The sequence below is a fragment of the Python bivittatus genome, unplaced genomic scaffold (genome assembly GCF_059951505.1).
Source record: "Python bivittatus isolate LINGU-HERP-01145 unplaced genomic scaffold, Pbiv_v1 ctg000850_np1212, whole genome shotgun sequence".
Classification (NCBI taxonomy): Eukaryota; Metazoa; Chordata; class Lepidosauria; order Squamata; family Pythonidae; genus Python; species Python bivittatus.
This window is the reverse complement of record NW_028277112.1, coordinates 7,395,101-7,423,074: the sequence shown is the minus strand read 5'-3', so window position 1 is coordinate 7,423,074 and position 27,974 is coordinate 7,395,101. Positions and strand designations below refer to the sequence as shown.

The 27,974-nt window shown below is 38.3% G+C and overlaps 1 protein-coding gene across 2 annotated transcripts in view; it reads right to left on the bottom strand.

The window, feature by feature from the left end:
* Nucleotides 1-1,950: 1,950 nt before the first annotated feature.
* The window catches only part of CKMT2 (creatine kinase, mitochondrial 2), a 38,492-nt gene continuing 12,468 nt past the window's right edge, over nt 1,951-27,974 (bottom strand). For both annotated transcript variants that reach the window (XM_007422661.4, XM_088130486.1), the window contains 7 exons: nt 23,804-23,899; nt 22,181-22,402; nt 19,990-20,075; nt 11,942-12,065; nt 10,243-10,377; nt 9,917-10,042; nt 1,951-2,513 (listed from right to left, as the gene is read on the bottom strand). In XM_007422661.4, the coding sequence (XP_007422723.1) occupies nt 2,394-2,513; nt 9,917-10,042; nt 10,243-10,377; nt 11,942-12,065; nt 19,990-20,075; nt 22,181-22,402; nt 23,804-23,899 (909 nt within the window). In that variant the 3' untranslated portion in view covers nt 1,951-2,393. The remainder of the gene's footprint in view (nt 2,514-9,916; nt 10,043-10,242; nt 10,378-11,941; nt 12,066-19,989; nt 20,076-22,180; nt 22,403-23,803; nt 23,900-27,974) is intronic.

The following is a 27,974-nucleotide window of genomic DNA, read 5'->3' as shown; positions in this document are numbered from 1 at the left end:
TGTTTATTCAGAAATAAATCTTACTGATTTCAATTATTTGAGTAAATGTAAGATAATTGAAAAGGGGACGCGGTGGTGCAGCGGCTTAATGACGCTGAAAGTTGCTGACCAGAAATGGTCGACGCTTCAGCGGTTCGAGTCCAGCCTTCGCGTTAGCAGGGTGAGCTCCAGTTTCCTCCCCAGTTCCTGTCAACCCAACAGTTTGAAAACTCACGTGAGTAGATAAATGGGTACTCTCACTCTGGTGGGAGGAAAAATGCTGGTGGCGCCTTGCAAAAAGGAGTCGGGAGCAGTTGCTGGTAAGCGCAAAAAAAACCCGCGCATGCCCGAAAAGGGCACGAAGCAACGGAAACCCCGCCTCCTGTGCGCGACAGCTGGGCTCTGCTCTAGGAAGGAGGATCTGGCAAACCACTTCTGAAACACTTGCCTTGAAAACTGCAAGGACTCGTCCAAGCAGTCACTGCAGAGTCGGTAACGACTGAGCACAGATAAAAAAAAAAATTGAAAAGGACCAAATTAGTAGCACTAGAGATCCAGTTGAGGATCTCATCTGGTTAGTTTTGTTCTTCTTGGACACTATTGACAAAATTAACTCGAATAGTAAAGTTATATCTAGTTCAAGGTTGAACTGTTGGGTTCTTGTTGTTCTCTGAGCTTGCTTGTTTTCCTGCAGACATTTCATTATAAGGTTAGGTAGCATTGTGAGTACATAGAAGAATAGAGTCTGGCAAGGCAAGCTAGAATACATAAACAACCAACTCCATCCTCCTATTTACTGATGTTGTTGCCTAGCTTGGTAATGAAATGTCAGCTGGAAAACAACCAAGCTCAGAGGACACCAAGAACTCACCAAAAATTAACTTGGTTGAATAAAGCTGAAATGGGCAAAATGGCAAGTGCCTGCCAGGGGTTAAGCAGAATAATAGCAATAAAGTTATTTGGCTCGTGTATGGAGTATATGCATATTCCAGGCAGAGTGACATCATTGTGGCATTCTCATTTAGAGCCTCTTGCAACCCTACTCTTCAGCAGTGATGTCTGCAACCATTTGTATTCTGTCACATTTCCATATGAGGGAACATAACTGAGAATGCTGTTATTGATAAGTAATGACATTGCCAATGGGCGCTGTGAGAAAAGACCCTGGCATAGCTGCCTCATCTCTCTGGGATCTCACATGTGTTAACTTGGCATAATATTCTTATGCCAAAGCCATAGGACTGTCTATGTGAATAACCCATGTCTTTTTAAAAATGAATTGTAAAGATATGTAACATCTGAGGCATCAGAAAGTATTTTATTTAATATGCCACTAAGATCTAATTTTACATATAATAATATATTACATTAATTGTGCTTATTTGAAATGAAAACAACCCAGTATTTAACACAATATTTTCCCTACTCAGAGTACACAGGAAAAAATATATAAAAATCCTAATGCAATGCACAACTTCTCTACCTTGTCAGTCCAGGGCTGCCATCTTCATCTGAAACCAATCTTGGAATTGCCTACACACACACACACACTTATAAATGTGTGCATGCAACCCACTTGTATATGTGTATGTATGTATGTATGTATGTATGTATGTATGTATGTATGTATGTATGTACTGTATGTCTATATGTCTGCCAGAAGCCACTTTCCAAAACTGGGGCAAAACTAGGGAATAAATAAAAACATTGAATTAATAACTATAAAGTAAAATGCATTGCCTGTAAAAACCAGTACCTTACTGTTAACATTTGGTTCCCACCAGCATATAACAACTATTCAAATTCATATACACAAACTACACTCTCTCAAGCACATTGCCCTCTATCCTTCCAGCAGAAACAGCAAAAAAGGAAAAGGGAATGGAGCTGGGTAAGAGGAAGAATAAGGAAAGCTGAAAAGTGTGAACAAAATGAATGGGGATGAGGACATTGGAAGAAATAGTTGAAGAGAAGGAAAGGAAAGGAAAGGAAAGGAAAGGAAAGGAAAGGAAAGGAAAGGAAAGGAAAGGAAAGGAAAGGAAAGGAAAGGAAAGGAAAGGAAAGGAAAGGAAAGGAAAGGAAAGGAAAGGAAAGGAAAGGAAAGGGAAATCCTTTATGTGTGCTTTTAAAAGAATTAAACTTCACAGGCAAGTACTCCAAGACTGCTAATCTTCAAAGGTGACCCTACTCTTCAGCAGTGATGTCTGCAACCATTTGTATTCTGGCACATTTCCATATGTTATGTTCTTATCTTCTATTCTTCTCAGCAACCCCTGCCCAATACCCCAATTAACAGGTACCTATCTGAGGAAAAATGTTATCCACATTTCTGTTTTATATTACAGAGGAATACAGAATTCATAGTCACCCCAATAGACATGTTTCCAGTCAGATGATAATCACTGGAAGCAGCTTCATTTCTTGCCAAATTGGGGCAGTGGTGGTGGTATCTTGATGTCTTGACCTCTCTCCAACTTCTTCTCACAATCAATCATATAATTCACACCATCAATGACTAACTGGACAAGCTCCACCTTAAATAACAGTAAAATTTTATGAGATTAGGCTATAAAGCTATAGAAGTTCTGAGAGTTCTGTTGATAATTATTTACCACAAAGTTTATTATATCTGCAGTAAATTATACAGTAGAATCCTTCCTGGACTATGTCATTTCACAATTCTAGGAGAAAATTGTATTGTGAATAATCCATCTCCTGTCACTCTGCCCAAAGTCTATGTGCATAGAAAATGGCCACAGCAGGAAGAAAGCTAAATTAGAACATTTTCTCAAAATATGTAACTTTTTAACTGTGATAATTTTCCAAAGTGAAAGCGTACAACTACAATACAAAGTGGTTAAATCTAGAAAGATTCCATCTGCAGTTTTTTTTTTAAGTGTATGTAGCTTGCCTCTCAGATAAAGCAATCATATGGCAATAGTATGTACCCCTTTCTTTTGTCTTTTAAAAATCCTAAATTATGAAAGTGCTAGATTAACACAGCTGTTATATGTGAAAATACTGGTTGGATGTCAAAAGCCATCAGAAGAAGAAAGCCCAGGGAAAGGTGGTATAAATAGAAGAGAATATGTGTAGCTCAGGGTTGAACTGTGGAGTCCTTTCAGTTCTCTGAGCTTGGCTGTTTTCTTGCAAACGTTTCATTACCCAGCTAGGTAACATCTTCAGTGCTAAAATGGAATGGGGTTTGCTGTCTGTTTATATACGTTGGCATGCCCTGTCAGTGTTGGTGTGGGTGTGGGTTTTGTTTTGTTTTTTCCTCTGGTAGTTCCTTGATTGGGGTATTGTTTACTGCTGATTGTATGTCTGGTGATAATCTTGGTGTTAATCTCTGCTTAGCTGGATGATGATTGCTGGTGAGGAGATGTTCTGGTCTTTTGTATTCCTTTTTATTGTCTCTTTTGAATAATGTGTAGATGTTGTTTATCTCTATGTGCCTGTTGATGGCTGCCTTGTCTGAATACCAAGCTTCCAGGAATTCCCTTGCATTTTTGGATTTAGCTTGGTCTAAGATGCTGACAGTTTCCCAGTTGAAACTATGGTTAAGTCTGTCCATGTCTTGTGAGATTAAGGAGTTTTCATCATGTCTTCTGACTGCTAGTTGGTGTTCATGGATGCGCTCTGCTAGCCTTCTGCCTGTCTGTCCTACATAGTGTTTGTTACAGTCCTTACATTGCATGTTGTAGATGACTCCTATTTTTTCTTCTTGGGCTACTGGATCTTTTGGTTTGCTTAAGATGTTTTGGAGGGCTTTAGTTGGTTTATGTGCTACAGAAATGCCATGTGGTTGTAATAGTCTGTTCGTAGTTTCTGAGACGTTTATGATGTATGGCAGTGTTATCCTTTTCATAGCTTGTGTTGGGTGTTGTAGTAGGTTGAGTGGTCAGGCACTTTTTAATAAAGTTGTTGGAAGATGTTGTATAGGTGGTCAGTTTCCTTTTCCTGCTGTTCTGTGTTGCTGCAATGCATTTGTGCTTGTTTGAATAATGTTCTTACAAAGCTCCTCTTGTGGGAGGTTGGGTTGTTACTTTGGTAATGGAGTACTTGATTAGTGTAGGTTGTCTTCCAATAGACTTGCGTTTCTAATTTGCTGTTGTTTCCTCTGCTGATGAGGATATCCAGGAAGGGTAGTATGTTGTTGTTTTCTTCCTCTCTGGTGAATTTTATTCCTTTGAAAATGTTGTTGATAGTTTCATGTATTTTCCCTAGTTGTTCCTTTTTTATTATAACAAAGGTGTTGTCTACATACCAGATCCATACTTTAGCTTGTATGTGTGGAAGTGCTGTAGTTTCTAGGCGTTGCATTACAATCTCTGCTATGAGTCCTGGCAGTGGTGATCCCCTGGGTGTGCCTCTGATTTGTTCACAGCACTCTTTACATCCATAAACCCAGAACTAGAGAAAGAATCCATATCAGCAGTACTACACAACACACCCGACCTAACCAAATACACCCAGATCAAAATACCCAGAATCACGGACCTCATCAACCTCTGCCTCACTACCTATTTTCAGTTTGATGGACAAATATACCAACAAGTCAGAGGCACACCCATGGGATCACCACTGTCAGGATTCATAGCAGAGATTGTAATGCAGCGCCTAGAAACTACAGCATGTCCACACATACAATCTAAAGTATGGATTTCAGCCTTGAGGCAGGGGCAGGGAGATTGGAGTTAATGGCCACTATTCTTATCACAGCCCCACTCATATGGGGGTCCACACATTGGACCTGATATTCACCTTGGAACAACTAGTAGATGGTCTGAGAGTGGAAGACATTAATATCAGTCTTTTGCCATGGTGAAACTTTCTGGTCACCTAGAGACTGTAGCCATTACCACTCTTCATAGCAGAGATGGACCTTTTAAATTGGTCTGTCCCAGGAGTCCTATGGATTAGCTTAGTTTCCAGCAGGGACTTGGGGAATTTCCCAGTGATGCAGCAGGTAGCTCTGTGGAGACCCTAGTTCCTGTTCAGGACAATTTTGGACCAGTCTCTAACCTTCCCTTTTTGGGAAGCCACTGAGGAGGTAACCCAACAGTTCAGGTAATACCCAGCTTTATACCTCCACCCTGGATTGTCTAGGTGATGCCGTGGAGATCCTGCCTGGTGTCTTGAGTCTGTGGGGATCTGAATGGGGAATAACAGACTTCAGCTCAACCCTCTAAGAGTAAGTTGCTCTGGGAACTTTCCATCTTTAATTCTGGATGAGGTTGCACTACCCCAGATGGAACTTGGGTGCAATTTGGGGGTCCTTGTGGACTGATGGCTCCTGCTTGAAAAGCAGGTGGTTGGAGTGGCTAGGAAAACCTTTGCACTGCTATATGTTACGCATCAGTTGTGCCCATTCCTGGACCAGGAGGCTCTGCTCATAGTCGCTCATATCTTGATCACTTCCTGACTGGATTGTTGCAATGGACTTCGCATAGCACTGCCCTTGAAGAGCAGTCAGAAGCTTCAGCTGGTGCAAAATGCATTGGGGCAGGCAGTTATGCGTGCTATTTGTTCAGTGCATCTGACCCTTGTACTGCGTGAGCTGCATTGGTTGCCAGGATGCTTCTGGGTTCAGTGCAAAGTGCTGGTAGTTACCTATAAAGCCTTTCATGGCTTGGGGCTATGTTACTTGTGGGATCATCTCTCCCCAGTTCTATCTACCCATCCTGTTAGATTCAGCAGGAGAGGCATGCTCTGGGTCCCATCCATTAGGGAGTGTCATCTGGTGGGACTCAGGAAGAGAGTAAATATTCCAAATTCATCATACAGTGTCAAGCTTTCCACCTGTAGCATATCTCTTGATATCATTTTATGTATTTTCTTTCCATTGTCTGATATTTCTGATGTCACAATTGAATCAAATCAGAATGAGATGCCTCCTTAAAATATTTTGGATTAATAATTTGAAGTCAGAGTTGTAATATTACTGGGGTTCTTTGTGGTACAGAATTCATTCTAAGAATGAAGCAAGAATTGAGTATGAATGTAATAGTATTATAATAGTATATTCTAAAAGTATTAGAGTACATTAACATCACATTATATAAATTGTAACTTGTTTAGATTGTGTAGCAGGTTTGTAAGCAAACAAGCATCACATCACCACTGCCATTTGATTGCAAAGCCCAAATAACTATTTATCTTGGTTGAAAGTTTTGGATGAAACTCAGAAAATTATTCAATTATCCTTGACTGTTAATCCTGCTATATATTTATTGTCCATTGTTCGTTAGTTATATAAATTGATTAGCCCGCGAGGGCTGGAGCTGCCAAGACTCAGAAGCAAAAAGAGACATTACATATAGCAGGCTGGTTTGCTGGATTCTGCAGTAGCTGATCTTCATTACTAAGACTTCTTGCATCTGGGGATAAAGCAACTTATCTCAGTCTAGTCCTTGACTCCCATTGCTGGTTTCCTGAAAAAAGTTGAGTTTCTAGAGAAAGAATTATCACCATGGCCACGGGAAGCTCTGACAGCCAAGGTAATTATTAAAGAACACTGGAACACTAAAATTCATCTTTATTTGGAGCAGTGGTCCTTAAGGTGTGAGAAATCAAAAGTGTGAAAAATTAACAGCAAAGAGCTTTGAAGAACCTTACAATTAAGGACAGAAATATTCAAATCTGGTTATCATTCTACACTTCGTTTTTCCTAATAGGTTATCCTCCTCTGAATAAATATTATTCTGTGTGGAAATACTGAATATGGATGCTTAATTAATTATACAGGTGGCTGTTGTTATCCATGGTTCAATTACACATCATTTTCCGTGTCTCTACTTGGTAAATACAGACCAAATCTCATTAGCTGAGTAAGGGTTTCACATATCTGCGATTTTGGCACTTTTTTCTGTTTGGAAGAAGACTTCTGGCATGCTTTTTGTGAATGTGTATAAAGTAAATGGAAGGGTGTAAAGTATGTTTCTTCAAGACCTTATTATCTATGAAGATGAAACCTCCATGAATAAAAAGAGCCATTTGTGTGTTATTATCCTCTTTTTGGTTTATTTCTAGATTTTTGTTTATCTTTTCTGTGGAAGGAGAGGCTGCCTGAGAAGACTATACGCCCCATGGCTGCTTCCTTCCTTCCCTTCCCTTCTTGGTCCTCTCCTTGCTCAGGACAACCCAGCTGCCAATCAAACAGGCAGGGGAGGAGGAGGAAGACAAGATATCTGCCTGGGGAAATAAACAGAGCCAAAACAATGGGGAAAGAGAAATCTGAGGCATGAGAAGCATGTTTTTATTTCCCTGAGACCTGGCATGAGGGGAAAGTTCTAGCTGTTTCCCTCGGCTAGAACAAAGATTTGTAACAGAAGAGTCAGGAAGCCTATCTGGGAACACATGAGCGGAAAGGCAGAGAAACAGACTTGGACAGAACAGAAATAGAAACCAGAATGTAAAAAAGATAAAAAGACAGATGGAATTCTGTACAAAAGGAATATAGCTCTATGGAGAATGACAATCAGAGTATATAGAGTTTAACACAAAAGAAATACAGAGGTCAGCAATAAACAAATATGTTAGACATACAGAATAGAAAAATATGAACACCCAGTGAAATTGGACTTTAAGGAATATTCCAACAGAAGAGAATATCTGTAGCTCAGGGTTGAACTGTGGAGTCCTTGGTGCTCTCTGAGCTTGGTTGTTTGCTTGCAGATGTTTCATTACCTGACTAGGTAACATCATCAGTGCTGGTGAGTGTGAGGTTTGCTCCCTGTTTATATACAGTAGCTTGCCCTGCCAGTGTTGTTTGTGAGAACACATGGACAGACTCAACCGTAGTTTCAACTGGGAAACTGTCAGCATCCTAGGCCAGACTAAATCCAAAAATGCTAGGGAAGTCCTGGAAGCCTGGCACAACAGAGACATAGAACCACATTTATAAACCATTCAAAAGAGACAATAAAAAAGCTAAAAAGGAAATAAAAAGACCAGCACACATCCTCTCAAACAGCCAACACCCAGATAAGCAGAGATTAGCACCAGGCAAACAGTCAAGCAGAAAACAATACTCTAATCAAGGAATACCAAGGAGACAAACAATCAAGCAGGCAAAAATCAGACAGAAAACAATACCCTATTCAAGGAACTGCCAAGAAGAAAACTACACACCCACCAACACTGGCAGGGGAAGCTACTGTGTATAAACAGGGAGCAAACCCCACACCCACTAGCACTGATGATGTTACCTAGTCGGGTAATGAAACGTCTGCAAGCAAGCAACCCAGCTCAGAGAGCACCAAGGACTCCACAGTTTAAGGAACATAGTGTAGATAAACAGCCCATAGAAAATAGTTAAAATAGAATATCCTTCTAGTAGTGAGGTATTAGTTTCTGAAATAGTTAAAGGCATTTATACTTTACAATTCCTTTTTTTTGGTAAGCTTTCTTTGTTTCGCAAAATACAAGTCTCCCCCAGCCATTGAAGGGAGATACAAAAAAGCCCCACTAAACCCACCAGCTGTCCAGGTTTCTAGTGCTTTGGGTCTTTATTGCGTCTGGGTCAGTCTGATTATTTGTGGTTCAGAAAAGAACTTGAAACAATCCTTTTTTTAACTTGATATTTTTTTGCTTTGTTTTGATGCTCTGTGTGTTTAATAATTTTTTTAAAAAATGCTTTGATTTTCAACCCTCAAGAAATGGTTTTGATCCATTAGCAGCTTTGAACAGTAGATTAGTAAACATTTTACCTAAGTTAAGTCTCATTGCTTCTAGATTTTGACAAGAGTCTTGCTTCTCAATTTATTTATTTTTTAGAATATGGTATTATTTTAGTTCTTTAGGAGTTTATTTTAAAGTCTTTTTTACAAGCCACCTGTGCAAGATAACCAAGGGTCTTGTATTTCAAGTTTCAGTATGAAAAGAAATAAATTAAGTTTGCATTGATCAGCTAACAAAGCAAACCAAAACCAAATAGCATTACAAGTACCATAAGGAACTTATTCAGTTGAAGAAAAATAAAAAATTATCATATATTTATTCTGTTATGAACTGTAAAATATACGTCTGATCACCAAACTTCCCTGTCTTCTTTGTTCCTCTGTCGTGTCATCTTTAGAGTGAAAATACTTTGGGTTAATGAATGTATCCACTGTATGGTTTATTCCTTCAGATAACTGGTCTTTTGTAATCCAAGTATAGAAATAAGAATTTAAAGGTGGCTTGGGCTCTGCTGCCTGATATGAAAACTGATTAGATGCCTGTTTCAGCCCTTTCCCCATTGGACATGATGTTGGGTAGTTCTCACCAATTACTTTGAAAACAGCCACATTTGCATAAACTGTCTGAATAGCTCCAGATCATTTCCCCATCTTAAGCAGTTTTTTCCATTCACTTACACATGAAATAACAGAATCTTCTTTGCAGGTACAGTAAGATGAATGAGGAATTATTATGAATAGTAGAACTGTATGTGAGCATTGAAACTCCCTTACCTTTGTGATGTATATATTCGGTTTATCACATTTATATACTTTTTCAAATATCATACCAAAAAAAATTACAGCCTTTCCTGATTTTATTTTCCCTAATACTATCTATACTTATGTAAACATATTTATTTATTTGTTTGTTTTTTGTTTATTCAATTTATATGGCCACCCATTTCACATACATGACTCTGGGTGGCGCACAACTTTAAAATAAATAAAACTACATACAAGTGCTGAAAATAAACTAAAAATAAAACACACAGTTGCCGGAGAATCATAAAGAGCCCTTAGCACAGCCAGAACATGGGCACCATCACACACCTGGGCCAGTGTAACTGTCAACTCAGAAATCATTGAGCTTCGTGGGGCTTGTCCCCAAATAAGTGAATATAATGTTGATTAGGCAAATACTTTCAGACGCTTATGTAAATAGTTGTTCCTCTTCAATTTTTGTTCCTATTGCAAAAACCAAGGAGGAAGCTTACCTCTGATCGGCCTATGCGATCTAGGTTGGAAATATCATATATATCTGCCACAGCAGCTGTGTCTACTCCACCAGTGCCACGCTTCTGAAGCCTCAGGTGTTCCAGGATCTTTGAAAATCTAGGATCCTACCATATAAGGGACAATTAATTGAAAACAAAATACTGACCTTTTTTTACAACGTGCATGTTTGTAAACACATGTTCCTCTAATTAAGACATTTAAGAGTAAAGAGGTGCATCGTCACTGTTTTATTTCTCTGGATTGTTTTTACAAGCATTGCAAAATATTTTTTTATGTTTAAGAGCCATATAAATTGCTTACCTACCCTGCTAAGTTTTGGAAGTTTAACATGAACTCCTGCACGTAATCCAGTTCCTAGGTTAGAGGGACAGGTCAGAATGTATCCTAAGTGTTCATTCCACATAAACTCCCATCCTTGTTCTTTAATTAACCTTTCAACCTGGAAAAGAAGTAAAATTCAATGAATCACCATAGCATGCAACATGCCATCTGTGCACAGAACTAGCTGTCTGTTCAAATTGTCTATATCCAGACTGTTGTTTGTCAAATCCACAATCTTCAACAGTCTGCTGTAAACAAATTAAGGACAACATTTTATCTATAGTATAACTCCATAAAGTATAGAAATGGAGCGAAAGCTTTGGAGGCCAGATAAATCCTATATTAGATTTCCATACTACATGTTTCTGTGCAGAGACTACAGATTTTAGTCCAGACACCAGTTTAGATAAGAGTGCTGAAATATTCAGTCTTGATTTCCCAGCTGTTTAAAGCTTTATCACTGCTGAGAAACTCATAATCAGCTCAGCAGATCAGTTGTTCTACTCATATTCTCACTTAATAAAATCTGTTGCTGTTTTATGAATTTCAGCTGGGCATTTGATATAATCAACAGCATAATTTGCTTATGACAATTATTCTAAACAATACATATCTAAAAATAATATATTCTGTTGCAAGCAGCATGTTAGAAGAACTGTCCTTTATCACACAGAGAGGTGGATGCCCTTTTAACACAACTCTTGCCACCTGTACTTATAAAAAATCATAACCTACCTTCTATTAAACTAAAATCTGGTTCAGAACAATTGAAACTTATAGCCATATTAAATTAATTGCTGTAATTAAAAATATGGCAATATTTCTCCTGCTTTTAACATATTGTCTGATGAAGATGGAAACTTAGAATCCTGTACCCTCTTTTGTAAACTTTAATATCCACACACACACACACACACACACACACACACACACCATAGTTCTTTTCTCATAGCTGCATTTGCTTTGTATATAACACCTAGATTGGCTTTCAGGTGAAATTTCTTTGTACTTAAGTCAATCTGATATTTTCACTGAAATTACGAGAAGATCTACGTTGATTTAAACACAGAAAACTACTTGAGTAAGTGGTACTATTTCATAATGTGAATGAGGAATGCTAATTTTGAATGATCCTTCCGATAAAACAAAACTTCAAGCAAAAAACAAAACATGCTAGATTTCAGGCCAATTTTTAAAAAGCAGTATAAGAGCATTAAATGTATGACACAGTTTATTGTCCCAAGACTCTTTAGTTCAGGGGTTGGTCTGTGACATTTTTCTGCCTGAGTTCTGTTCCACTTGATTTGACTGGGATTCAAATCTTCCTTAACAGCCAGAAAGGCACTGCCCCCCCCCCCGCACTTGAAGGCGATAAGCCAATCTGCAGAGTGCAGAACAGGCCGCGTGGTGCATCCTGTCTTATTCCCAAAGAAAGGCAGTGAATTGAAGAAACAGCTCCTACATTTCCATGCAGTATTTGCTGCTTGTGGAAATTGCCTCACTCTGCCTAAAACGGCCCCCCGACTCTACTAATATTTGATTCTGCTTTACTTCCACTACATAAGAAAGCTCAAATGGTACCGCTTACAGTAAAAAGAAAAATTAGCAGCAATAACATAAAAGCACAAAAGGATATTATCTTAAAATCTAGGAATACATTTTTAAGAAAGAAAAGCATCCACCTCTATCAATCCACGGCAAAATCTTTCAAAAACCCGCTTCATGTTGCCACCCTTTTCCATGGAGATCACCCTAATGTGATCCTCTTCGTTGATCCAGATGAGGAATGTTTTATCATTGTTATGCCTGGTTGAGAGAGATGCACAATTCATTAGTGTTCTGGTCACAGATAGCTTCAAAAACCGTCTTCACAGATGCCCGATCCTTTCATTTCCCCTTTTCCCTTTGTTATTTATCATGTCCGTGAATGGGAGAAATGCTGTGTGATAATTTCATGGTGGCATCAAAAATAAAGGTCACTCAGGATCCCCACAGCTGCATTCCTTTCTTGACTAGCAACTACATAATCCCAAATTTCTAGGGTTATACAAAAAGTAGCACCAGACAGCTCTAATCATGCTGGTACTGAACTGTTGCTATACTAGAACATTTTGAAATGAAGACAACGTGAGGCTTGTGCTGCTATGGGAACTAGAAATGGAAAAGCATGGATGCTCTCTTTGACTGGAGGAGAGAAGAATCTGTCCCCCAAGTTTAAACATGAAACAGGAATGATGGGAGTGACCTCATGTCTAAAGCTGAACTCCTATTTAAATTTTCTCTAAAGTGGCGTGTTTGTCAAATAATCCAGGAAAGAATTGGTGCAGAAATGGAGGAAATTTCAGTGAAATACGGGCTTATCAGAACTGAGTGCCCCACTGCAAGGTGTAACAGCATCCAGGTCAAAGAAGTAGCATGCTTTCTGACAGAAGTGTGTTCTGCAATGTCCATTCTCTTTAAAGTTCAAGTACAAAGTATTCAGGGCAATACAAAAATAAGCCACTAGATAATGCCTGCAACTTTCTTTGGAACTTGCTCCTTCATTACTAGAGGGTAATATTAATTCTGCACAAGGAAATAACTGTTGCTGTCTTTAAACCCTTTAAGAGTTCCTTTAACAGGAGTTGCAAGACATACAGTCAGAGTATTGGGGTGCCATCAGCTTGGGGATGGCAAGGTGGGGAATACAGGAACTTTTTTTCATAGCAGGAGTGTCAGAATAATTATAGAACACGAAAGGGGGTTGCAACAAGACTTCTAGGTTTTACTATTATTTGTGACAGGCTGGATAGCACACTTTAGAGAATAAGAGGTGAAATAATGGAGAACGTTGTGTAACCTTACAGGGGAAAATGTATTTGGTTTAAGGGGAATATTTGTTTATTATGTTTATCTTTAAGATGCTTTAAGACTTGTTTTCTTTGATGCAGCAGACAAGTGAAGGTATCCTCCTGAAAATAATAAAACAGAGGCTGGATATTTTTTCCACCCTTTTCTTTGATAATAGAATTTCCTATTTCATTCTAGCGAGATAAATTCCGATATTGTTTACATTTCTAATTCAAAGTCCAAGGTTGCCTTTTCAATGGCTGACGACGGTTCGTTAGCTGGCACCTTTGAGACATGGATTGTTTTCTGCCTGCCTGTTCTGCCCACACACTCTGACATCCCGCCTGCTTTAGCTGCTCTTGAGTATCAGCTTGACTTCACACATGATCTGCTTGTCTCTACTAGTCTTGCTGCAGAGAGTTGGTACAGAAATGTATTGGCTTTCCCTGCCAGTGTTCAGAACACTGCAAGGCAAAGGAAAATCTCTCTTCTATTCTTTTCACAGCGCAGCTGGGATTTATTAATTTCTTAGGTATTTGATTTATATCCAGCTTTTCTGATCTGGTGAGCATTTGGGGCAGCTATTTAGAAAAAGAACCCCAGAATATAAGAAGTTTAAAATACAAATTTAAATTAACAGTAAATAAATACTTAAATCATCTAACAATCATTTAGAGAAAGTGATGTGTCTTTGCAGATTTTCTAAACACTGGGGAGGGGGGCAAATGCAACTGCCAAGGCTGGGAGTAACAGGACTAGTTGTCCCCTCTGGCCAGAAAGAGGGCTTCTGACAGTAGCAGCATCTTCAGAAGGGCCTCTTTGGCAGGTCTCAACAACAAGACAGTTTTGCAGTGTGTGAGATAGAGATTTAGAGAGTCAGATCCTAAGTTGCTGAAGGCTTAAAAGGTCAATCAATATAAATACATTAAATGAAGGCCAGTAAACAGTTGGCACCCAATGCAGAGTGTTTTGTGTAAGCACCATACGAGCCTTGTACCTTGCACGTTGCAGTGCAGCAGACTGTCTCTCACATTCTATACTTGTAATCTCTGTACAGTTTTATTTATTTATTTTTATTTTAAAAGACTTCTATGGCCATTCATCTTATATACAATAATCCTGGGCGGCTCACAGTGAGATCAGTAAAACAGAAAAAGTAAAACAACACTACATGGTGTAGTGTAGGTTAGCTCCATTTAGACCACACAGCAGTAACCATGGCATGGATCACAATCACCAAATCTTACTGGTAAAGAAGAAACAACCTAGTGCAGTAGAAGTAACTGTGCAAAGGTGCTTCTTACCATAGCTGCCATCTGCAAATGTAGTGAGAGTGGAAAACCAATGAGAACTGTCAAAACTGCCCACTGTTTAACAGAAAATGTAGCCCCATCCAAAACTGGATGAACAACAATATCCAAGTCCAGTTTCTTATTAACCAACATCACCTATACCTTGTCTGGGTTTAATTTCAGGTTGATTTATCATCCAGCCCATTATCAAAATTAGGCAATGTGAAGTGCATAGTAAAGAGCAATAGGACTAGGAGTCATTAGCATGGTCCTCCCTCTGCAGTTTCATGAAGACATTGAACAACATCTCCCAGCATTAACTTCTAGACACAGCCTGATAGGATGGCCAAACTATTTTAAAATGATGCCCCCAAGTCTCAATCCCGCCAGGCAGTCCAGAAGGATATTATGGTTGATGATACTAAAAACAACAAGAGGCCCAGGAAAATTAGTAGTTGTACTCCCTCACCCAGTTTTCAACACAGGAAGTCTACAAAGAATACCAAACAGTTTCAGTACAAGATCCCAGCCTGGTTGAAATGAATCCAGAAAGTCAGTATTACTCAGTATCACTCAGACGCATCTGGAGCTATGAGGCCACTATCTTCTCAATTTTCCAGAAAAGGAACACTGTTAATACTCCCAGGTCAAGACAGTTTTTCTCCAATAAAGGTTTTATTACTGCCTTCTTTAGGCAGAGGGAATACATCCCTCAAACAAGAACTTATTGATCTAATATCTTAACCATGGGGCCAGTCCTGTCCTGATCAGTTTAATTTTCCAAAAAGGGCAAGAGGAAAATGAAGAAATGATAGATGTAATCTCACTGCATATCCTGTCCACATTCTTTAGAAGGATAGCAAAACCACTAGTTGCTGAGTTTATACTCTGTGACCTGTCCCAATTTGAAGTCCAAGTCAGGATAGATCCAACCTATTTTATCTGATGGAAATTGTTTATGGAGCACCACTGACCTGGTCCCTCTCACCAACATTTTGGTGGAGATGCTGAACTATATGGAAGAACTATGCCAGCCTGCAACAGAGACAGAGAAATTAGCAATCTTAACTGCTCTACTACAGTAGAATAGGAGTTCAAGTAGGTCTTCAAATAAAATTTGTACGGAATCTGTTCCATCCTGAAAGTTTCTCCACTCCAGCTGACATCACAACTACTTCTAATCCTTAGCTCTCTCGTAAACCAGGGGGATAATTTAGCTCCTTGAGAGGGAAGAAAATTTCAGAACAATCATAGTAATCATCCAGTTGTCTTAAGGGTATCAATGTCATTATTAGCAAAAAAAAAAAATGTAGAAAACTCCCGAAGCACATTGAGGAAATCATTTGTTTCCATCAGGTGCCTGAACAATACCGTTTTATCTAGTCCTCCAATTTGCAGAGCTTTATACTGGCCATCAGTGTAAAGCTGATCAGATGTTATTGGTGCATGAAGCTGACCCAACAGGGTTCTTCTACCTTCAAATCACCAGTTCTTTCCAAATAGAAGACCCAATCCAACATACCTTGCTGCATCTGTGGAGCAAGATATCATTTGGAACAGATCCATGGTGTCATGGAAAACATGAAGTCCTGAGCCATTCCTAACTGAGCAACCTCAGCATAAAACATCATAATGCCATAGGAAAAATAGCCTAAGGTAATCCAGTGTCATATCTGAGATCACCCTGGATAAGCTCAGGAAGAGAGACCGACAGTTGGGACAGTAGACTAACCATATCCTGACCATGTCTTAGCCAGCTAAATGTGCCAAATACATGACTCAAAATTGGTGAACTGCCTTACAGAGATGGGATTGCTGTAGAACAGGACCACTCCTTGTCTCCACTGTCCAGTCTGAACCTGCTGCATCACAAGCTGTATTAACCCTTTCATACAGTTGCAAAAAACGATGCAGTATGGCTGGCATAGCTATTTTTTCCTATAGATTAAGAACACATAACTCATGGGCACAGGGATGAAAATACACCCCCCCCCCCAATACCTTGGGTACAGTGCTTGAGCTATGTGCAAAAGTTGCCATCAAATTATAATTTGAATGTGACAGAAAAAGAGAATTATTCAATATATGGGGAACATTCATATTACTTGCACTTAATTATTCTAAATTACTGTATAAAATAAAATCATGCTTCATTTGTGTTCTTCTTTGACCTGAATTTGCCAGCTCTGAGAGTGCAGGACTCAGAAAGCCACCCAGAGGCCAAATGCTGACCCCAGCTTGAAAAGGGTTGCAGATTGCTGCTGTAAATAAGAAGCATGACTGGAATGCGGGAAAGGGCTATTTGGTAGTGGCTGTGATTGAACTACACGGGGGGAGGGCGGTGAGGGGGGACAGAAAATGCATAGGTATGTAAGACAATATAGCAGGTAGAAATTATGATTCTAGTTCCAAAGGTCTAGTCAGATAGGTAGTTAACATGCAAGCCTTAGTGGAAGACATTTAGCCATGATTTAACCTGTGCTCTCTCTCTTCAGATAATGAGGCAGGAACTGTTCTGTGCATGATATTTTGCTGTTCTCCTTAATTATCACTGTCAAAGGAAGGCTTTGTTTTGGTTTTAAAACAATGCTCCATTTTGAGAGGCCTCTCTTTTCGTTTTCATGCATGAAATCAGCAGCAGCTTCTGCAAAACTGAGTGTTCAGTGTTGAGACTGAAGGAATGGTTGAGGAGCAGATCTTATTCCCAGCTATATGATAGCCAAAGAATGAGTTTTAGTGAGCTGCAGCTGACAGCAAGTGCTTTTTAGGAATGCTTTCACTGTCCAGAAACACTTAGCTTCCTCATGTGTTTCTTGGCAGACAATGCATAAAGAAACCGCAAACAAATCACACATCTAGGCTCAAACTTCATACAAAGCACAATTGGAAGAAGCCAATTTAATAAACCAATGAAAAACCAATGAATCCTATTGCCTTAAAACAATCCATGTTTTAATTAGATTGATTTGCATATCACACTAAGCCAAAAATTACAAACTACATTATGGCTTATTGTGTCATAATGGTCAATATTTTTACAACTTGAACTCAGATGTAAGCATCACACAGTTTGATGGATTCTCTCAAGTCACAATAAGCTTACCAGTATAGTAAGTGGTCTGCATTTTTATATCTATATTATACACTTTTAACCAAAATGAATATTTTGAATGAATACTTTGAATATAAACAATAGAAATTCAGGACAAAAGATAGATAGATGAGAGAGAGAGAGAGAGAGATGATGGATGATAGATAGATGTTAGAATAGATAGATAATGATAGTTCCAGAATAGTGAGGCTAAATTATAGGCCCTCATCTTAGAGCTCATGCAGTTTTTGACTACAAAAATTTGACATGCAAAAACATTCAAACATGATGCAAAATGTGTTAAAACAGTATGACAAGGAACTGATAACTCAGGCACTGCAACAGATGCTCTATGCTTTACATGTGGTTAGATTCAAACTTAGAGATAATGATAACAGGCTCAAGGAGAGATAAATGAACAAGAGTCATCAAGTATGAAAAGAAATGAAATTAATGCTGTCAGATTAATATCCATTCTAAAATGCCAAACATGTTTTAATTTCAATTCTTTGTTTTGTAATAGAAGTATTATATTACAGGTATTCACATTTATCAAAGTTCCTTCAGAACATCTAAAGTCCTCATAAATAAATGCTTGGTATGTCTTTAAAAAGAAAAAGAGAAAAAAAACAGGAAATGGTCTACTAGTTCAGTGTTTCTCAACCTCAGCAACTAAAATGTATGGACTTCAACTCCCAGAATTCCCCAACCATCATGCTGAGATTGAGAAACACTGTATTAGCTAATAACATTTCATTCTGATCTTCTAAATGTCTTTCTTCCTTGCCTGCTCTCTATTTACTAATAAATCGCAGTGCTTTTGTTGTACAGAATTTCTAAAACAAAGCCAATAGAGCTGTTTTTAATTTAAACAACTCATACCTCCATATGTGTCCTTGAGAAATAAAAAATAGCAGATGTCTACATCCAGTACTTTATTTTGAAATGTGCCCATCAGCCTGGGAAAGAAGACCAAAGGAACTTGGGGTGGTAGAGAACATCCCAGGGAAAAAGAGGATGTGACAAGGAAACTACACCGAGTCTAGAGAATAGCCATCATATGAAAAGTTGATACTGACAACTGAGCTGGACATCAGTCATGAGTGTCCACAGGGCAAGTCAAAAAGTCAAGATGGCAGTGGTGACTGCGAAATGCACATAAAAAAGGGGAAGGCTTTGATTGTACATTCGTGGCCACCGTCTTAACTTTTTTACTGCCCTGAAGATTGAAAATATAAGCAAAATGTAAGAAGCATTCCATTGCCTCTAACTGTTGAGCCAAATCTGGACTTGTGTTTTTTCTCAATAGCTGTATTTGACCAATTAATTTTTGTGCAATATATTTGTAGTTATTCTGAAAGAATCAAAACCATTGCCTCTGAAAAACAGGCTCAAGACGTATTGGCCCCATTAATAAACAATCTCATGCTGGCTGGGAAATTCTGGAGCCCACGCATCTTAAAGTTGCCAAGGTTGTGAAACTCTGCTTGGAGGTCTCCCCTCTAAGATTTTGCTTTTAATATAAGTAATTATCTTGTGTAATCTGGCTTTAATCTGGATATTCAGGTAATGTTTACTTTTCATAAAATAAGTAAAAGCAAAATATTCAGTATGTTATCTGTAAATCTTACATGTGTTTGGAATTACTTTAAAGACAAGACTGGTTATGTCCTTTCTACTGATATTGGTAGAAAGCTTTTTTACATTGGGAAATGAGATAATATAAAATAGCTTACCTGTTTAAAAGGTTTTGAAATATTGTTTATTGCTACTTTATTGAAGAAAATAATTTTACTTTGATAAAACAAAAAGAAGAAATAATTACCTTCACATGGTATCTATGGAGCTATACACTTACATAGTCACACACACGTGCATTAGTGCAAGCAAGGTACTGAAGTCATACTCCAGAATATATCTGTGGACTTTATTAGCTATTTCCTCACAATTAAGAATAGAGAAAAAGAAAAAAGAAAAGAAAAGAAGTGCCTAAATCCCTAGCCATTCTTCCTTTTTTCATTATTGTTGCATTGTCAGACATCTTTGATATTTTTTTAAAAAAATAAAAGTTTCCTAGTGATCTTCCTTTAAAACAGGCCCAGGGCCACAGACAGCCCTAAAAACATCCTTTTTGGTGGTCTTTGGAGTTCTCTCTGACCATGACTACTAAAAATCAAAGTAGTTTCCTGCCATACTGAGGTGAGAAACAATGGGAAATTGTAATGTAAGTTCTGGAATAGGCATCTATTTGAAACAAAACAAAATAACATTCCCGAATTCTCTGTTCCCACACTCCCCACCCAAATTTCTGGCAGCTGGTCAAAGGTCACTCTGTGGCCTCAGCTGCTCATGGCCAACAAAAGATTGCCCACTGCACCCTTAAAGATTATGTAATGGAAGAAGAGATTGTGTATGCCAAGCTTGTGCTCAGAATTAGGAGCAGTAGCCGTTGGATTAGAAATTAGTACAGTATAATTATTCATTCACATATTAAACATGCACATCCCATATTTCATACCATATTCCTCTGGCATCTGGCCAGTCACGGGCCATTCCAGCACAAGTTAGCAAAGGGGAAACTGGCTTATCAAATAGGAAATGGTCCTGGAGACCAGCATAATTCAAGGCAGAGGGAAAGAAAGAAAATGTTGAATTATCATTGCGAATCAGTTTACAGAGCTACAGAGTGCATAAAGATAATACTGGTTTCTTTTTCCTGGAAATAAAACAAATGTTTCTCCCATAGAAATGACTATGTTTTTACTTTCATGTAGTTTTAAGGTTTTGTAAAGAATTGGAAACATACTAAGAAAGAAACTGTTAAAGAGTGAAATTAAAATTAAATTATGTTACATTAAATGCATTTAGATTTAACTTAGTTAAATTTACAGAATCATAGAGTAAGATTTGAGTGATACCTACTGCTTTCACATAATATTTAATTATTCAATACCTACAAATAAGATTTTTGAGACATGGGGCTTAGTAAAACAATGATAGAAATATAAAAGTAATTTATTCTGATCTTTTTATATTGCTTTTGCTTATTAATTCTGCTCTTCCATCCTGGTTAATCCTCAGATACAACTCAGTTTTGTTTCATGTTTACTCGGATGTCAGTTCATTAAGACATTTTCTAAATGTTCTTGGGCTGCGGTGTATTTGCACTTACTTTTTTTTTTTTTACATTTTATTTTTAACCCTCATTCTACCCAAACCCCCACAAACTTACATTTCAAACCTACAATTCAGAATCTTTAAGATTATGGATGCTTCCATACTTTCTAGAGCTATTTGAGGACATGATACTATTTCCAGAAATCCACAAATCAAAGAGTTCTGCTAATGTGTGTATGTTAACATGGCTTGGATCTTGTCAGAATGCATAATTTGCTTACCTTCTGGATGAGGGGGAAGGAAAAACAATTTCAGTTGGAAAATGTTGATTAGTTGATATACAACAAGTAAGGAATGGTTTGCTATGTTCTAGTGTGGTGGAGAAAATAAATCTAACGAACAAAATGGGGGCTGCACCCTTTTTTCTCCCAGTCTTTTAGACGTGACCGGGGAGAAAAAAACAACTCTCTTTGCCTACTCCTATCAGACCCAGATTGGCCCTCCCTGCCCCAGACAAGGCCCTCCCCCCGCAATCCCATCTAGACCAAAGAATAGAGGCCTCCCCACCAGCTTACAGGCCAGCCCAAGGGCAGCCCTTACAAGGGAATTGCAACCTAGAGAAGCCCCAACATTCCATCCTCTATCAGCTGATGACCTCAACATTCTATCTCCTTTAACAATGGGCTTTCCCAGCTCTGCTGCCCCTCCCCAAAGGGCCACTTTCCCTAATAATAGAAATAGTCTCAGGTACAGGGACAAAGACTTACCTACTTCTCCAAACTGAGCAGCAAATCAGATCCCTAGGATTTCCTGCCTTGTAGTCCTCAATTTCTATAACAATCTTTGCTTTTCCATTGTTCAGGATCCCTCTTTCTTGTAAAGTACCCAACTTTCTTGTAAATAAATACAATAAATATGATAAATAAAGTACCCAACATTTATTGTTACAATAAAGGTTGGCACTTTTCCTGAGCATTGAGCTCTGTACTTCCGAATTTTCCATGACACTAGTACTAAGCGAATGTCTCGAAAGACATGCTTTACAACACACAGTGGTACATATAAAGCATCTCTTTTCAGATCATTAAAGCAGCTGCATCTTTTTCCAGGCTTGCACACGGTTACTCTATCAGCCACTTCCAGGTATCTCTGTGAAGTGGCTTTGCATGCAAGTACTTGCAGAAAGCATCCAGGGCTGCTTATCAAGTCCTGCAAACTGTGTAGCTGCTTCATGCTACTACTTCATGTAGCTCCAAGTATACATTCTATACTGTGCAACTGTAGATGAGTCCTAAACTCAAATGGAGCTAAGTAGCAGGTGGCAGTGCCTAACCAGCTTTGGCTGATCTCAGAAAAGCCAAGCCAAATCAGACTGACTAGTGCTTGGATTGGAAAGCACCAAGTAACCTCAGAATTGTAGACAAGAGTGGGAAGTTGAAAAAGGCCTAGAAGAATGCAAGGACAATTACTTCCATATCCATATAATCACATCCATATAGTCCCCAGGAGTCAATTCAAGGGAGAGACCCTCAACATTGTTAGCCATAGCCTTGTTACCTGTGCTCAGTTTCCAGGCTTGGGGCTAAACTTACATCTATTAGCTGTTGTTGCTCCTTTTCAGACATAGTTGTCAAGCTATAATACTTTCCAGCCAGGTCTCCTTTCAGCTCAGCCAAGGCAGTGACCACAACACTCTCGACAGCTCTTCTCTCTCCCCTGGAGCAGGCAGGGGGGAGGCTCAGGCCACGAACACTCCGGCCTGTGCGTACACGGGAGGATAAAACGTAATGCTCATCAAATTGTCCTTGGGTAATCTGTCCAAAAACAATAGTTTGAAAATATATTGAGAGAGTTGTGAACTATACTAAGGATACTCAGGATTAGCCCCAGATATTTTGTTGAGCAAGAACCCTAACCCCCATCTTAGCCAGTTGCATGGCACCAAGGCTAGCAATTTTATTACGAAGCCTCTGGAAGGAGATCTACAAGCACCTCCTCCTGAATTTAAAAACATGACCATTATCAGTTAGAGAAGTAACTTTTCTTGATATGAAAATTTAACTTTTGAATTGGATCTAAAAATGCTTTCTTCAATTATTTACCACAAAATTGCTGACCATTTTATTATTTCAGCAGTGAACTTGGTCCTTCTATCAGGGGAATCTACAGGGGAGTGGGGGTCAAAACAATCAATATGGCAGCCATGAACATTATCAAAGCCCTGCTCCCTTTTTTTACAGGCTCTGTGGCCTGTGTAAAAGAAGCAGGCTTCAATTTTGTAATTGCAGTCACCATCTTGCCTTTTTTTATCCTCCCTTGCAGATGCCCTGTTTCCTGTTTCACAAAAGACAAAGTTACAGGAGAATGCAAATCCTGACATGAAATAAACATGTGGGGAGTATTTATTTAATTCATTTAATGCAAATTAAATTAAAACATATGTAGTTTTTGCCCTAGACCCGTCCACTTTCTGCAGTGCGGTTCCCAGCAATTAAAAGAGTCCAGTAGCATTATAAGCAGAAAGGACAAAGTTTCATCTGGCATCACAGAGTAAAAATAAATATTACACAATTAAAATCTGGGATACCAATATTATTTATACCTCAGAAAGCCCTGAAACGGCTGGGCAAGAATATGGAGACAACTGGCTTTGAACTTGGAAGTGAAGAAGAATAGATCTGGGAAGTGAAGCAGATATGAACTGGAAGAACTTCAGTCAGAATTTTGGGAGTTTTTTCATTTTAAATCAAACCTGGGGAAAGGTGTAAACTTATCCAGAATAAAGGTACTGGATGTATATTTTAAAAATGCAATATCTGCATGTCATATTTCCCATATAAATTACCTCCCATCCCGGAGCCACTCAGGGGAAAAAAAAGCACAATGTAGATACTTGTGGATTATACTGTCTGCAGAGCTAAGAGGAGTCCTGAAGAGAGACAGGAACTTATTTGAAATTCCCCTTCCCAGTACACTTGCTCAGTATCCCGTAGTTGCCTTATTGTAGCACACATTTTTGTTATTTTGTTAAGGGAGATAGTTGTTTTATCTGGTTTGGCTTGTGGTATATTTCACCTAGCCCTATTCTGTCATAAAATAATTATTGAGAAGGTAGTACTGAAATACTAATATCAATTGTAATATTCTTTTACTGTTATTCTCAAACAAATTTTCTCTTCAGAATTTTTTTCTTTAAGACTTAAATTAGGTCCTACCTTTGAAGAATCCAGGTCAGTGTGATGCTTCATTAGTTTGGGGTCATAGCCATTATGTCTTACTTTGATAACTGGATCAAAAATCTCAGCAAATACCTGTCAAGTCAATAAAATATATGATTTTCTCCACTTTGTGTTTAGATTTTTTTCCCTTGTGTCTTTTCTTTTTATTTATTATTTATTTTGTAGACTATTTAATTTTGTTCTATGCTCATAAATCAGTCTGCCTCTTGGAATCAAATGACAAATAACAATATTCTAAAATTCCAAATTATTAAAAAGGCAACTAATTTATCTTCACCTTAATCTAATCCTTTCAACAGAATTTATTTCAGAAAAAAGTGTTACTGAGGCAACTGTTGGAGCTTCTGGACCAGTTTCAAGGGGAATCCTACAATCAAGCACATTACAGAATTCCAATAATATTACCAAGTTATCTCTGTCCAGGACATTATAAAACTGGCATATTAAGAGCAGGTCTCCATCATCCCATGTTTCCTAGACACTTAACTTCAAGCTGACTTCCTTGTTCGTAGCAGATCCTACTGATGTACTTATTCTATCTGTTAGTTTTATGAATAAATTTCAGATTATACAGCCTGAAGAAATGCACAAGATTCTTGATAATATACAACAACCACACACATGCTTAAACTTCCTGGCACCTCTTTGAATCTGACTTGTTTTGAGTAATTTCTGACAAGTGCCACTTTGCCTTCCTGAACAAGATCCTCAAGCATATTTTGGCATCTCATCTCCAGGAAATCTAGAATATAGTGATTAACAAGACTCGTTTAAATCTGGCTTCAGGCATTTTGGGAAAGAGAGAGCTTTGGTTACCCTGGTAGGTGATCAATACAGGGATCTAGACTTGGGTGGGGGTAGAAATCTCTGGGTGGTTTTGCTTGGAATTCTGAGTATTGTTTTATACCATAGGCCATCTTCTAGATCAGTGTTTCTGAAAGTATGGTCCTTGGACCTCTGGGGGTCTCCCAAGACCCTCTCAGGGGTCCACAAAATTAAAATTATTTGCCAGCCTATGTTGAAAAATAATACAATATTAAAAACCCATCAAACAATCATAAGAAGCAGTAGCAGCAGCAAATGCATCAATTTTGATTGTTAATACAGTAAATATTGATAAATATAATCCATGCAAACAAACGCTCTTTTGGAGTCCTCCAAAATTTTTAAAAGTGGGAAGGGGTCCTGAGAGAAAAATGGTTGAAACACTCTTCTACACCAGCTGCCAGGAATAGGCTTGCAGATATCATTTTCCTGAGGTTGTAAAACATTTCATAGAGTCTTTTCTTAGAGGTAAAACTAGAAGATGATGCTGGGGAATTCCTGCTCAGCCCTATGAATGGTAGAGTATGTTGTACTTCAGGATTTTAGCTTGTCTTCTAAGTTATATAATACAGTATTTATATGAAACCATGGGAAAGATAATCCGAACATCCACAATATTTAGATGACACACAATTCTGTCTTCTTTTTCATATACTGTCAAGGAAGCTGTTGGTATTTTGAACTATCTGACAGTAGTAAGGAGCTGAATGAGGCTAATACATTAAAACTTAATCTAGAAAAACAGAGAAGGTCTTAGTCAAGAAGTAAACTTGGGAATATGATTTCAACCTGTTCGGATACTTCAAAACCTACACCTATAAAGAATCATGTTAGCAGCCTGGGGTTGCTCTTGGATTCATATTTGGAGGCTCATGTCATAATTGTAACAAGGAGTGCCTTTGCCCAGTTAAGATGATACAACAATTGTGTCTGCCCTGATGAGGTTGTATCTGACTACAGAAGCCCATGCCTTCGTTACATACAAACTGGTTTGATGCAAAGCAAGAATATTGGTAGGTGCTCACAGACAGGACTGCAGTGTATTGGTCCTGCAAGGAAAATACCACTTAACCATTTATTTGGCTGGAACAGAAGTGTTTTTTCAGTAGCTGTACATAAGCTGTGAACCTCCTTTCCTCAGGAGACAAGGTTTACTCCTCTTGTTTATAAAAGCCTTTTCTGTTACAAGGTGTTATCTCCACAGGCAATTTTAAAGGATGCTACTACTTGTCTGTCTGCTTTATAATTTGCATTGCTGCAATATTTTGTGATGTTTTTAGCTTTGTCTTTATTGCTTTTTAAAAATATTTTCCTCTTTGTTTCAGTTTTAAATGCTTCAAGCCACCCTGAACGATGCATATGTATTAAAGGATGAATAGAATTTTTAAAAACAAAGAAACTGAAAAGATTAGAAACCTCTCTAGGTCCTTAGGCCATTTAAGAAAGGTATAGCCTCACTGATACCAGATAAACTAGGACAAGATACAGAAAGTTCTCAATATCAGCATCCTCCTTTTGGAATTTATTCAACAGAAATCTTTGAGAGACCCATACAGTTCTGGTTTTTCAGAAAACACTTGGGAAAATATGGATTTTATTCCAGCCTAAATTTTGTCTTATCTGAAAACTGTTTACATATGTGTAATTAAGTTGTTTATTTTAAACAAATTTTATTATATTAACATCTTAATTCATTAGGCATTCTGAACGTTTAATAAAAAGACATGATAGACATTCAACAAACTATAAGAACGTCATTTCTGAAGGAAATAGCTGTGTACAGCGCATACCTGCAGACCCTTTGAATGTCAAGAAATGCCTCTCTATTTCTTATCCTTAGCTTTGCTTTAATCTTAGAATCACTTCCTTTGAAGACAATATTCTGATCTTCAAAAAAGTAATGATAGATAAGTTTCATGATTTACCTCTGTACTTGGGAACTTTATAATTTGCTATAGATACCTGGGAGATTAAAACAAGAATGGAGCCATTTTTTTTATTTTAAGTCACTTCATTTAGTATATATACAGAGATAATGTTGAACTCTATCACAAAAGAAAAAAAAATCCAGGGGTGTTAGCACTTCAATGAGGCAATCTGTACAAAATTATAGTCCCTATCACTAACTTCTGCTTCTAATTATACTAATTATCTAGCATTTCTGCCAGTGGCAGTTTAAATATTAGGCAACACCTGACATTGCCTTCTCTGATTCCCTTTCCTCCAGAAATTTGGGGAAGGGGAATGAAGTTGATTTATTTCTTGCTCCACTTATTGGAAATTAGAGCAAAGCTGATTTTTTTTTTATTTTGCAGAGTTTGTGGGCTTTTGTTGTGGGAGAATGGTGCATGTGTATGGGTACTACTAAGGCTAGAAACCTAGCCTACTATTTCTTTATCTTATTAAAAAGGATCATGTGAAAATATTCAGTTCCTCAGATAACTTCGAGCTAAGCTATATAATATTGAGATGCGTATTACGCAGCTGCCCTTTCAATGTTCATTTATTCAAGGGTAAGCACGTAATAGCCCAGTTGAAATCAGGCTCCCACATATGGACTGAGGGAATTTAATCAGGGGTGTCAGTGGGGGAAGTCAGCAGTGTGAAAATAGTGGGAGTGACCAGGGATTGAAGCCCCGTAGGCATCGCACACGCATGAAAAGGGACTGGGGTTTCCATTACCCGCTCACACCCACCATTTTGCACTGTTGACTTCCCTTACCAAACCCTTGAACTTACTTCTTTTCCCCTTACATTCTCACAACCATGCAGATGCAGGAGGGGCACTGATGCCAATAATAGTCAGGGTTTAAAAAAAAATAATACAACAATTATTTGTTTAAATCTACACTTTCACAGAGCACGCTATTTTTTCTAAATGAGATGGGAATAGGATAAAAGAGCTGGGAAGAGGATGTTGTTTCCCAAATATGGATTGGGTTCCCATGGACTTACTCTTAAATAATAAGCCTCAAAGGACAGGTGCACAAAATTTCAGTTAGCATTACCTGCTGGGAAAAGGAAGAAATCTAGTGAAATGGTGCACACATGCCCACATGAATGCACCTGCAAACACACCCATAGAGAGAGAGATTAGTGAGAAATATGCCCACTGGCCCTAACAAGTTGGAATCCCTTATATAAAATATCACAGGGGACTCTGATATTATTAGATTATTGAGGTAATAACATATTACATTTACATAGAAGGGAAGATATTTGCCCAGCAAGATTCCAAGGTTGTTCTTAGAACCACAAAGCAAAAGCAAAAACCACAAGACCATCATCACATTTTAAGAGTGTTCACCGTGGTTACTTTTTC